The sequence below is a fragment of the Rhipicephalus sanguineus genome, chromosome 6, assembly GCF_013339695.2.
Source record: "Rhipicephalus sanguineus isolate Rsan-2018 chromosome 6, BIME_Rsan_1.4, whole genome shotgun sequence".
In the NCBI taxonomy this organism is placed as follows: Eukaryota; Metazoa; Arthropoda; class Arachnida; order Ixodida; family Ixodidae; genus Rhipicephalus; species Rhipicephalus sanguineus.
In genome coordinates this window covers 45983901-45997446 of record NC_051181.1, presented here as the reverse complement: position 1 = coordinate 45997446, position 13546 = coordinate 45983901, and the positions used below count along the sequence as shown (strand labels likewise).

Genomic DNA, 13546 nt, shown 5'->3' with positions numbered 1-13546 from the left:
CATCTATGGAGAATTTTCAGAGTGTCTGCGGCAAACGACACAGTTCAGCTGTCTGAGGCTGACCATTCAATGAGCTGGGAGAAAATTGCAACACCAAACCTAATATGCAATGTTTCCTTACCATAGAGCTTCCTGTTGTCGCCATTAGACAGCTAAACCTGTCTGAGATTTTATTTTTCACTGCTCAGGGCACCTAAACAGGCTTTTTTTTTAAATAATGTAATTCAGTTCCTTCTTGCACTTTAGTGTCTCTGTTTCTATCTCTCTCTCTCTATCTTTTTTTTTTTTGCTTTCTTTCCTTTCTATCTTTTTATTTCGCTCTCTCTCTGTGCTCCTTCTCTCACCATCAAAGTTATCGCATCCAACGCCGGACAAAAAGGTGCAGCGGGAGAGCACGCGCTGGGCGCACTTGTTCAGGGAGCGAAGCAGAAGATATAGAAGAGGATGAAGAGTGTGCGCGCTGGCAGAGTTATTGGATTGCACGCGCTAGAAAGGTAGAGGCCATTCATAATGATGATCGCTTTTGCGAATGCGTAACGGTGTAACAAAAAGCATAACAGCTCTGCTTTAAAAAAGAAAAAAAAAGAGAACAGGTTTGAACTGGAAGTTTGCATGGAACTTTTGAGCTCTACATGAAATAAAAGTCGTTTTCCAACCTGAAGCTTGCAGTGCGTTCTTTACAGCAGAAAGTGTCACTGAACTCTTCTGCTGTTCTTGAAGTTGCTGGCTCATGTGGCAGACCAGTGTGCCAAGATGTAGCTAGTAGCTATTGCATAGCACTGGCCGTACATCCTAACGTTTATGGGTTAAGCTCCACTTCACGCTGGTCATTGCAGAAGTTAGTCCCGTCATGAATGCCATGAAAAGTTTTGTTTCTGAGCAGCGCCTGTAACGCAGCTTGGAGGAGTGCATTGTGTAGGCGGCAGACAACAAAAAACAATTTTTGCTGCACGCTAAGGCTACAAGAAAGCAACTTTAAATCTCTGATCACCTCTACAAGCAATTTAGCACTATTGTATGTTATTCTCGCCATATACCTTTGCCGAGTACAAATAAGTAAATAAGGCAGAAATGCAACAGTGTAATCTCTAGGCTCAGAGATAAAATTCTTCACGTGCATTAAAATTATTCTCGAAGATACAACTTAGCCTAGGTATCTGCAGCGACAGTGCTGGCTTGCGGACTTTACAAAGGTAGGTGGCTATGACCAACTTTTTTTTTTTTTTGCAGCCTTGTGCTCTTCACACTCCATCTTCACTAGCACAGCTTCCACAAAGCTGTATACATTCTTTCTTGCATACCATTGGCCCACTTTGGGCTATTGCAAAACAAAGCCAGTCCTGCCAAGGACTCTAAATTGACCAATGCTGCATCACCCAAACCAACATTAACTAATTAAGTTAGCCACCTTATGTAATAATTGGCTACACATTATATATATATATATATATATATATATATATATATATATATATATATATATATATTTGCACTCATTCTGCTAACTCATTTGCCACCGGGTGTCTGTTCTACATGTTAGATTTATTCTCATCTGTGGTAGTACCAAAGGGGTACAATTACTGCGAACATCCAAAGAAGGCCATGATGAACTGAGACTAACTTTTGGACGGTCCATCAGATCATTGTCATTGCCCTTTGTGTGGCATTCCAGTGCATTAAAGGGGGCCTGCAACCCATTTCCAAGTAATCGTTGAATGGCTTCATTCGAAGAGCTCATTGCCTCATGAATCGACTGCCGCAAAAATTTTAAAATCCGTCAATTACAAGCGGAATTAGAGGGATTGGTTGCACGCTTCAGGCGCTTTTTCTCTCTCCTTTTGTAGTACTAGCGAGCGCGCTGAAAGCTACACAGGGAGGGGGATGACAAGGGGGCAAAAAGATGTGTTCCTTCGTCAGCGCACGTCATGACCTTGAGCACTTTTTTTTTCTTAGAACGCACGGCTTCCAGTGTGACCGCGAGAGTGTGAGCGGGCATGTGGTGGCATCTTGCGGCGGCCACGGTAACTATGCAGCTCGTATTCTCAAATCAACCAGTGGCCGTGGACTTTGGGTTTATGGCATCATCTGTTGAGAGAAAAGGGAACGATTTCTGGCTGACTTTGAGAATTAATTGTAACTTCCAGGCCGCGTGCTGCGCTATAATGTTTGGCTCGCGTGTTCTCAGGTGCTTGGACTACCGGTGAGCAGCTTTTTCGGACCATCCTGAAAAAAGTGTTGCAGGGACCCTTTAACTCTGCTTATACTTAAATTCGAGAACGTTTTGCAGCAAGAGATGCTTTGATAGTGAGCTATAGTCGGATACAACTAAGAAGTCCGAAGAGGCCCCGCCCAGACGGCCGAAGCGCGGCAGCTGATTGCCTCCGCGACTAAACAAATAGTCCCGCTCATGCACTCGGCAACATTCTCCGCAGGCGGGGTCACCGACCGTCCGGCTTGTGACGTCATTCCAGAGTGCGCACCGATTGGTGTAGGCTTGCGCATCTGCCTTTGAGAAGGAAATGCCGCGGACTTCTAAAGTTGTATCAGACTATAGGGCAGCAACTTCCAAGGTGATCACCATGTCTTTCATTTGCACCTTTGTGCCCTTACCAAGCCTCTTCTCATGATAAGAGCAGCGTTTATTGCAAGTGAACAAGTTTGCCTTAGCTGGCACAGCTCAGCCTAGTGTTTCTCTTAATAGTCTCATGAAGTGCACCTGGTTTCAACAATGCTACAAGAATGCCAGAGCTGGAGTAAGAGGGAAGAAGCTGAGCTACGTACTTTCCAAGAATGCATTGACCTAAATTTACAAATGAAATAAGACGAGCACGCAGGTTTATGGGACAAAAATGCATGTTGCCCTGTAACCTCGTGTTCATCTTGTTTCTTCCGTTCATGATTTGAAGTCTGCACATTCTTGGAAAATACTGCAGTGAATGAACTACATACTACTCCCGTGTACAACCCTGTTAACAGCGAACTCCATAGCTGTGGTGTCCAGCTCTTCCTAGAGCATTAAAAGTGTAGTAGCAACAAGACCAAGCATCCACTAGATGCAGTAAGAACAGACAACAAGCTGACAAAAACTGCATTTATTCCAAGAACCAGAGAAGGGTAAAAATATTTCGCTCCCGCAGGCTCCTAGAAGCAGCCACATTTTCAAGTTAAAAAGCTTGTAGGTGCAACTTAAAAGCACAAAAAAGTGCTAAAAGTCTGAGAAAAAAAGTCTCATGTCACCCATCCCACAAGCGTTCGTCAAGATGAGATAAAATGCTTCATCTGCTCAGGTCACACGACTTGGTGCCTGAACGGCAATACTTAAATCAATGCTACTTACACAGGTTCACTGTACGTGTGAGCAGCTATACAAAGTTTACGAAAACGTGAACTTCATGGTCACACCAAACTGTTAAACTTCCTCATATATTAAAATGAATAAACGGTAAATTCTGAATGAAAAAAAAATGTATCACATTCCCCTGCTGCTGTGAGATTGATGTTAAGCATCGCAATGTACAAGCAATACAGGCTCGGATGAAAAGCAATGAAATGAATGAGTGAATGTACAGTAAAAATGGAAAAGGGGGGGGGGGTGTCACTCCACCGAAGCGCCCTTGGATCCTCAACAGCCGCAAACTTAAATTTGAACGGTTCTTGCAGTTCAGTAACAGGCATACTTTGGTAGCTTGCTCTGTGTGACGGAGCAGCCTGAATGTCATCATTGAGGCACTGCCCACGGTGGTGACGCTTCGCAGTGCCTGCACGATCTCAGAAGTTCCTACTGCATTAAACTGTTTTTTTTTTATAAAAGCAAGGGTTGTGCCACGGGTGGAAGACCACAGCAGCAGGGGGTTAGGCTTTTCTTACTTTCAACATAAGCCCTAATGCCAACCGGGTAGGCATACGTCATGGCTAAAACACCATTCTAAAAACTGTAAAGAGGATCTTGGCCCGAAGCACGTTACTTCCTCAGACTGTCGCCCCCTTTTCCCCCAGTGCCATTCGCAGAGAGGAGCTCCGGTGTCCTTAACCCTCGGGCACCTCAGACAGGTCCATGGTCAGCACTCGGCTGATCGTGCACTCCCCAGGCTGCAAAGAAGTGCGCAAGCTGGTCATTGAAGGGACACTGCTGAGCAGCAGTAAATATTTTTGCACCACAACGATATATGATAAACTCTATTGCTAGTAAAAAAATTTAAGAGGCGGCAAACAGTTGCAAAGAGTAGAAAGAACAAGTAAAGCTTCCTCGTTTCTGAATTCTGTGCTGGAACCTTAGCGCCAACATGTTGGGGCAAATGTTTTTTTTATGTCGTCACCACACACACACACACAAATGCAAAAAAAGAAAAGTGCAGGAAACTATTCTTATAGAATGCGATGTACAGCACTTGCAGATTGAAACACGAGAATTTAGGGCTAAGTAACGCACGTACTTTCACTTCAAGCGTATACAGTTTGTCGTGTTGCCATAACTTTGACTCGAACACTTTCATCAATTGACCAGGCATGAGTACTAGTGCCAGTCAAAATTTAGGACACCAGAGTGCACAGGTGTGGGAAAACTATATGGCCTCACCAGCTGTCTTACATTTTTGTGGTTTTTATGGATTACACAGCTGCTTTGCTATTGCAGAAGATTGCCCATCAATTTACTCAAGCGATTTACCAATGCAGATACACCTGGTATTGCTCAGCAGAATTTGTTGCTGGGCTAGTTTACCAATACAGCGATAACCACGTCGTTGTTAACGAGACAGACCTAAAAAGGCATAAAGGCCTCTCCAAGTGACATTCAGTTTTACTTGTGTCCTGCGTCAACTGATAACATCTCATGCTTGTGAGTTTCGCAATCTCACCGTCTGCCATACTGTTCTTTCCATGAATAGTGATTCTGTTGCTCCAACAGACCACTGATCTGCTGTAAGCCCAACTGTTTCTTTCCTTCTGTTAATGACACCTAGAATGTAAGTTGCCTTCATTCGGCCTCAAAACCACACAACTAATTCCTAGGTGCAACATCGGAACTCTCCTTTTCTCTTCTGTTCACTGCAAAAGCTATGCGGTCACGGCACAACTAGCACCTACCACAAAGCTGCCATAACAAGTCAGTCTGGACGGAACAGATCTTCTCTGATTCTCAAGGATTTTAGGGCAGATTAAAATTGAATCAGCTATCCTGATTTTTTGTACCTGACACTGCCCAGCAAACTGCTCTGCTCGATCGATGATGGCTAAAAAAGAAACGCCTCGCAGATTCCCTGTTGGACTGAATTCCTTCTGTTAGCATATAAAAAATGGTAAAAAATAAAAAGTTCAGTTAGAAATCAAACCGCATTAACACTGCACCGGCTGCTCATTGTTAGATTGGATATTTGTTAAAACTAGCATTCTTATAAGGTGGGCCTGACCATAGAAGAAAGTAGCATGTGACAAAACTGCAGGCCCTGGCATTGCTGAGTCGTGTTATGACCATATGGGCAGCATCTGTACAAACATTGGCAGGAGATTGCTTTCAACAGACGCCACTCAAACGTTACTCAGAAGCAGCTATGGTACCCGATGCATTCCAATCAATGCGTGACAATGATGCCATTGTGACGAGCGTGCATAGCAGAACCCTGTTTTCATGGTCCTGTCTTAACACGTTTTTCCCGTGTATAACATTCCTGGCATCCGGTCCCAGCAATGAATCTACACACATAAGAATCCCCCTTCTCACGCTTCATTCCTAGCTGATACGCATTCAACTGTCGCTGCACTAGATGCTCTGAGAAGGTATGTCAATGAGTTTGGCAATATCAACTGACACTAAGTTATCCAAATGCTTGAAAAGGGTCTGATTCTGTCAGAGGCACGAAAGAAATGCCAGACTTTCATCAAGGATATCTGAAAACTACAAACTCATGAATAAATTCTTCTACGGTAGACCTGTGTAAAATGCATCCATTTTATTATTTAGCTGCACTTCTTTCTGACTTTAACCGCATGCTCACATTATATGTTTCTCAACTACTGCATATTTTTTTTGTGGTCCCGTAAACGAATGTATTAGAGGGGTTCTCCTGTATCCAACATCAAAACTTCATTACATCTGATATTCTATGTACTCGTACTACTACTATGTACTACTACTACTACTACTACTACTACTACTACTACTATGTACTACTACTTTTTTTTTTCATGGTCCCGTAAACAAATGTATTAGAGGGGTTCTCCTGTATCCAACATAAAAACTTCATTACATCTAATATTTTATGTACTCGTACTACTACTACTACTACCACTACTACTACTAATACTACTAATACTACTACTACTACTACTACTACTACTATGTACTACTATGTACTACTACAGTAGAACCCCGCTGATACGTTTTTGAAGGGACCGTAGGAAATAAACGTAAGAGACGGGAAACGTAAGAGCCGAAAAACAGGAAAAACGGCAAAATATTTAGTGGTACAGAATTTTATTTCAATTCTTACGAGTAGCACGAAAATTGGCGTGCTCAGCCGCGATCTAGTCGATGGATAGAAACGCGGAGCTTAGGACGGCCTCATCCACAGAAATGTAATCAAGCCATGTCTGCCATTTTTTCAGTTCGTACGTGTGCTGAGGAGATTGTAATCCCGTTCTGCGTTCGCATCGACGGCGTGGAAGTGCCGACTCCAAATACTCGACGAGTGTACCACAATGCCGCATTTAAAAGAATAGTTATTACATGTGCAGAGAGACGGACGGAAATCGGGCCGCATCGCGGTCGTTCGGATATAGTTCGGAGTTCCCGAAACGTGCGTGCGAGACTGGCGCATACAGAAGCAGATTTTTTACAGCAAAGCTTCACGAAAAGGTTTTCAGTGGACCAAACCAGGGCCAGTTTCCCGAAATCGAACGAGTGTTGACAGCGACAAGGAGTTGTCCGACAGCGACGAGAACTGATCCATTACGCGACTCGTATCGCCGCCGCAGTGGTGACAGTTTTAGCGGCAAGGCCCGCTTTTTGACTTTGTGTTTTACTGTTTTGAACTTCAGTTCTTTAAAACCCAAATACTTGTTCTTCTGAATGTGCGAAGTTTGACTCCTACGGACTTTTTTTGTTCTTTTCTCTCACGAAAAATGGGTGCGCGTTACAATCGACGTATTACTTTTTTTTTTTTTTTTTTTGGTCGCGGAAAACGGGTGCGCGTTACAATCGAGGGCGCGGTAGAATCGAGTAAATACGGTATGTGATTTTTTTAACACCAACAGCTGTAGGCATGAAAGAACTAAGCACACGCAATCACGACCGGCGCGGCGAGTCCGACCGCGAACCGCACGCACGACCACGCGAGCTCCAACCAGCTCGAACTCCTCCCGTTCTCCGACAAATACGATGATGATGAGTCTACGCCAACGCGATGGCAGAAGTGAATGCCAATCTCGAAGGCCTTGCTTTCGCAAGCAGTTACGTCATTCACGCCATGTTTGTGCAATACAAATCTCAGAGGCGATGCTTTTGTCAATAGTAAATGCCAATCTCGAAGGCCTTGCTTTCGCGAGCAGTTACGTCATAGACGCCATCTTGCAATTTGAATCTCGAAGGCCATGCTTTTGTTTGCATCAATTGAAAGATTCTGTTGCTTGCGCCTCTCATACGGCTAATATTACGGTCAAACGAGGCCAAACTGCGTGAAAATGCACCATGGCCGCTCTCTTTGGTAGTCACTCGGTCGGCTCCGAGCGCACTTCGCGACGTATCATACGGGAACGGTCCGACAGTTACGACGTAACAGCGGGGTTCCCAATACATTGTATCCTATGGGAGCTATGCCGGGACCGGCGGAAAACGACGTAACAGCCGGGAAAACGCAGCAGTGAGGAACGTAACAGCGGGGTTCTACTGTAATACTATGTCCTCGTAGTCGCAAGACAAAATTTATATTGACTTCACTATACCTGCGCTTGCGTATAGCCCGCCCCTGCATATAACCCCCACCCCCACCTACAAACTGCAGAAAAATAAAACTAAAAAAGAAAAAAGAAATCCCACATATTGCCGTGAAGCCACCTCCCTTGAATTACAGTGAAGCACTGCCGTGGAGCCGACTTGCACACCAAAATTTGCGTACAACTCACACCCCATTTTTAAAGGGACACTAAAGGCAAATATTAAGTCGACGTTGATTGTTGAAATAGCGGTCCAGAAACCTCGTAGTGCTGCTTTTGTGCCAAGGAAGTGCTTATTTTGAAATAAAATCACGTTTTTAGTGGTCCACATTGCGTTAGCGCGCTTCAAATCTCCCGCCTGAAAATACGACTCTCCTACGTCACTGCTGCCGTGCCCAACGTTGCCCGCTTTTACTGCGCGGCCGCCGACACCAGTGGCAGCCGAGCGGAAGTAGCGGGACCCACAGTAGCAACAACGGCGCTGCGGCAAAGACTTGCTCGGATGGGCACATTCAAAGCCGTCACCAAGTTGCGGTTGGTCTCGTAATCCTCAGTACGAAAGTGCAGCGAGCACACACGCAGAGGTTTTGACTGTTTAGCACACTGGCGCAATGGCATGACACTAAGCCACTTCGAGCGTAAGGGTTCATTCCGCGGCACCCAGTGAAAAGACACACCGGTTTCTTTGCTGCAGCACTGGCGTTGTGCACCATTCGGGCATCCGGCAATATCACACGCATGCGGCATTTTGTCGAACTTTCTGTCAGAGCGACTTTCACGAGCGCGCAAAACACGCACGGCAGTACGCGATCCCGAAACTACCACTGAGACGGGCGAGGCACAGTTCGGCGAAAACGGAACCTTTTAACCACGCGCGCCGTTCCCCATGGCAACACCACGGAGGTTTTGTTTTCCATGAATCAAGCGGAAACGAACAAACAGCATTTTATTACGTCTTTTGATGCTCGGAATGTTCTTTTTTTACTGCTGCTAGTTTGATTACTAGTGATTTATTGTAGGCCGACTTCCCTACGTCATCGTGATCACTTCGAAAATGTCCCACTCGTGGCGCTCAACATGTGATACATTTAGCTTAATTTCTCGGTAAGTAGGGCACTGCTGTTGATATTATTGCCGTTTTAGAAGTTGTCATACATTGGGCTTTCACTTTGACATAAATTGTTATTTGCCTTTAGTGTCCCTTTAACTCAAAATTTTCTGTACATTTTGTGCGGATTACACGAGAAAATATGGTATACAGCATCCACTGAATGATGCAGCAAGAAGCACTCACGTCAGGCACAATGCCAACTAGGGCATCAGCGTGGCTGTAGAACTCCTCCTTGAGAGAAATGACAATGCACTGGAAGGAGGTCTCCGTCTGCTTGCGGATGAAATTTGCCACCTTGCCGATGTTGGTGTTGTCCAACGCCGCATCGATCTCGTCGAGCACAAAGAACGGCGCCGGCTGGTAGCTGCACGTACCCCAACAAGTAGGGGGCCAATCAATACACCATCCTTGCTTTAAACAAATGCTGCACTACGCTTTTCAGACGGAACATATAAGCTCAAAACCCCAACCAATATGCATTCCTTTATCTGCACCACTTGCACTTCACATGACATCGGCATGATTTGGCTCATATTATAAGATCACAGACCCAGCTGTTTCCAGAAACCCGATGCAAAGCAGCGTGACATTGAGCTCTGTAGAGTGACTGGACATACAAATTTTCTGTTAAGGCTTTCCCTCCCGTTTTACTCAGTGAGTATAGTACATTTTTCGAACATGGTAAAATGAGTATTTTGCTAAGTTTACTCACAGCAGCAAAGCAGTATGTGTCCGGTATTCAGTATACAAGCACTGCCAATGTTCAGCTTTGCATATGTTGAAGTGCCTGACACTACAACACTGCCATGATTGTCATCGGATATCTCAACTTAAAGAAAAACTGAGATTCATACAAGTATGGTTGACTTTATACAAGAATGTGGTAAAAATTCAGAAATGCAGTATGATAGATTGTTAGCAAGCCATACAATTTTTTAAACATGTCAGTACTGTTTGCTGCATGTTAATTGAGTCATGTTTCGAGAACAACAAGCATATATACACTGCTCAAAACTTGAAGCCATAGACATCTTTAGTGTCGACACATTTTGTTCCAGTATGTCAGATTGTTAATCAGAATCAACTGCAATTGGTAAATATGGCATATTCATTACCTGTGCACGGCAAACAGCAAGGCAAGGGCAGCCACCGTCTTTTCACCACCGGACAGATTGCTCATGGGCTGGAAGCGTTTGCCAGGCGCCACGCAGTTGTAGTTGAGGCCCTCCAGGTACGGCTCCTCGGGGTTTTCGGGTCCGAGGAATGCCTGGGCACTGGCATTGTTCGTCAGAGCCTTGTAAATCTCGTCAATGCGGTTGGACACCTGGTCGAAGCAGGCGGTGAACTTGTGGTGCCGTTCACGCTTGACTTTCTCAAACGCCATCTTGGCTTTTTTCGCACGCTTGCGTGCATTTTCGAACTCGGTGTCCGTCTCCTTCAGCCGTTCTTTCACACCGTCCAGCCTGCAAGCATGCCCCACATTCAATCATGAAGTGCTCGTACAATTCACTACAGCTATTGTGACACCATGGAATGGCATGACCCACTGTGGCAGTGTAGCGGGTAAGGTGTTGCACTGCTAAGCCCAAGTATGCAGATTCGATTTCCAGCCATGGTGGTCGTATTAAGAACACCTGTGTACTTAGATTTATGTGCACATTAAAGAACCCCAGGTGGACAAAATTTATCCAGAGTATCCTACTACAACACGCCTTATAATCATATCGTGGTTTTGGCACTTAAACACCATAATTACATTACCCTGGCCACATAATAACAAGATTGAGCTTCTCTGCAGAAGCAAAAATCGAACTGCCAGATCTTTGGAGATGCGGACAGCTCTGACAATGCTGGTAGAGACATCTTGTGGCACTTCATCCAACCACAGCAGAACAAAATGTTTGCGGGCTATGTAGGCGCTTTCATTAAAAAATACGCAAACATCAGACATACGTACGCCAGGGTTGCCAACCACTTTTTGGAAGACACCCTACGTCATGGTCAAACTACCCTACTTTCCCCTACATAATTTTTGTATTACCCTATATTTTACTCTCCGCCTAAAAATAGTGCAGTGTAAGAATAATAAACAATAGACTATATTCTACTGTACGACATGCAGACGTATGGTAGCACTGAAGCCGGTAGCGACTTCAGCGGTTTGAAAATTAGTTTCGAAGAGGGACGAAGGAACATGAAAGACAGCAAAAGGGAAGAGAAAGCATTCCGGTATTTAAATGGGAAGAGCGTTGACTCACAGTTGACAAAAAGAACTAAGAGGCTCATCAGTAAGTATACGGCTGGCAGTGTAAGCGATATGGTAACAAAGAGCGTTGAGTGAAAAGTCAGAGGAGGAAAATATTTATTGAATAGTAGCGATGGAAAGAAAGCTGGCTCTGAGTAACTATCGAAATGCAAAAATTAAATAAGCAACTATACATTTCAGGATAATTCAAGGAGAAGCGCTTAGCCGTTTGAAACGAGGTTGGGTTGCCTTAGAACGCATAGCTATAAAGTGAGAGTCAGTAAAGAAGAAAAATGCACATGCGTGGGGAGGGTAAGCAAACGATGGAGCATGTTTTGATTGAATGTGAAGATATACACTCGTGCGTCTGTTGGGGCACCAGCCTGCATGACGCCTTGGGTTTTAGGGACACCATCGGGAGGTAACAAGGTCAGCGATAGAAGTAAGTATGAGACGACTGGAGGATGGTTGGTGAAAAAGTAGGTAGAAAGCAAAATATTAGCAGGGAAGCTTATAAGGTTAATGTGCGATAAGGCGCAGAATGTTTGGCTGTGGGCTTATAAGGTTTTCTTTACAGGAAGAGATCCTTAACTCAGCTAGACAAGATTAGGCCAAAATGTGATACTACTACTGATATAATAATAATATAATAATAATAATAATAATAATAATAATAATAATAATAATAATAATAATAATAATAATAATAATAATAATAATAATACTATAGAGCTTGTTGGAGCGCAGGTCACCACTTCCAATATAAAGGGGATGCTCTTAGCATCTATCCATGCGTTGTCATTGAAAAAAACTCTCATGGTCCCTTATGCACTCACCTAAGATGACGGAACCGAGTGGTGTCGTAAAATTGAAAAGCCTCTCCACGCAACGAACAAATGGGAGACGGTGGAGAGGAAAAGACAATACATGGGGAAAAGCAATGCTAGCACAGGGACGTGTGATGTATTATCTTTCGTCTCTGCCCTATCCTGGTAACGTGTATTGAAAGAGTTCCAATTTTATTCAAAGAAAGATTTAGTTTTTGGATCTATTAAGGAATGTCATTCTCAGAGATGTCACGTCGATCCTCTACATTTTTCGCTGATCGATGACGAGCGAAAAGAGATTACCCTACGTCTGATAAGAAAATCGCATTACCACCGCACTACCCCACGGTGAACGAAAAATTAAGAAAATACTCTACAATAGGGTAATTACCCTACTGTTGGCAACACTGTACGTACGCAGGTGTACGTTACAAAACACATCAAACACAACAGTGCTCATGCTTTACACCAGCAGGTAAGCAGGATATGGCTCGTCACAGCAATATATTGCTCTGTCTTGTTAACTCTGCGCCAGAAGTTGGCACCACCAACATGACGCATCTGTGCATCCTGTAACTTGATATTTAATAAACAGGAACACACAGCCATGCCAATACTTTTCAATATTACAAAATACAATGGGTAGCATAGAATATGGAGATGGGACAAGAACGGAATGCAAACGCAACCAGTGACATCCAAAGGGTCTAACTGTGCCATTGTAACAAAAGTACAAAGAGAGTGTGCTAAGAAAATTTAAAAAATAAAGACAAGACCATGACATGAGTAGCTTAAAAACTTCTTCAGCAGGTAGACCTTGCATTTGTTGTATACGTTCCGTCCCTTCCCCACATGCTGTAGCTTTTTACGTTCCACACGAATGTGACGTACTTCTCCATTGCCCGCATGTTTGGTGCCTGGATGCGCTGCAGGTGACTCTGCATGTCGGCTATCTCCTTGTTGAGGCGGTTGCCCTCCCGTTTGACCTCCTCCGGGGTGTCCAACTGCGAAAACAATGCACAATCTACTCAGTGACCTCCCACACTGGTGTCATGCTTTTATTTTGATAACTTTAATAACTTTAGGTCCAATATTTCCATGACCAACTTCGCCATCAGATTAAAACATCTAACGACAGTTTTCCAACCTCCATACTGGCCAAGTGAAGTTTTTCGCATGTGAGACAGTATGTGATGCAGCTCACACAATATTGGTTATGTGTGTCGGTACAATTTTAGAGAGCTCCTCACCAGGTTTAAGCTTTGAAAATAAAATATCATGGCACACAGATCGCACACATCCAATGGCGGCTGCAAACCTATCAGATGGCTGCACGACGCAAAGACAGCCAAAACATTTAACAGGCGTCTGCCCACATTTTTCTCGGAGGAACTCTCCTTCAAGCCAGTTTCAAAGTGACACAGAAAAATGCCT

At 44.1% G+C, this 13546-nt stretch overlaps 1 protein-coding gene across 2 annotated transcripts in view; it reads right to left on the bottom strand.

Annotated features, from left to right (window-relative positions):
• Positions 1–3076: 3076 nt before the first annotated feature.
• The window catches only part of LOC119395744 (structural maintenance of chromosomes protein 1A), a 56307-nt gene continuing 45837 nt past the window's right edge, over positions 3077–13546 (bottom strand). For both annotated transcript variants that reach the window (XM_037662746.2, XM_037662747.2), the window contains exons 12-15: positions 13004–13116; positions 10156–10503; positions 9224–9404; positions 3077–4089 (exon numbers count right to left, since the gene is read on the bottom strand). In XM_037662746.2, coding sequence (XP_037518674.1) covers positions 4027–4089; positions 9224–9404; positions 10156–10503; positions 13004–13116 — 705 coding nt within the window. In that variant the 3' untranslated portion in view covers positions 3077–4026. The remainder of the gene's footprint in view (positions 4090–9223; positions 9405–10155; positions 10504–13003; positions 13117–13546) is intronic.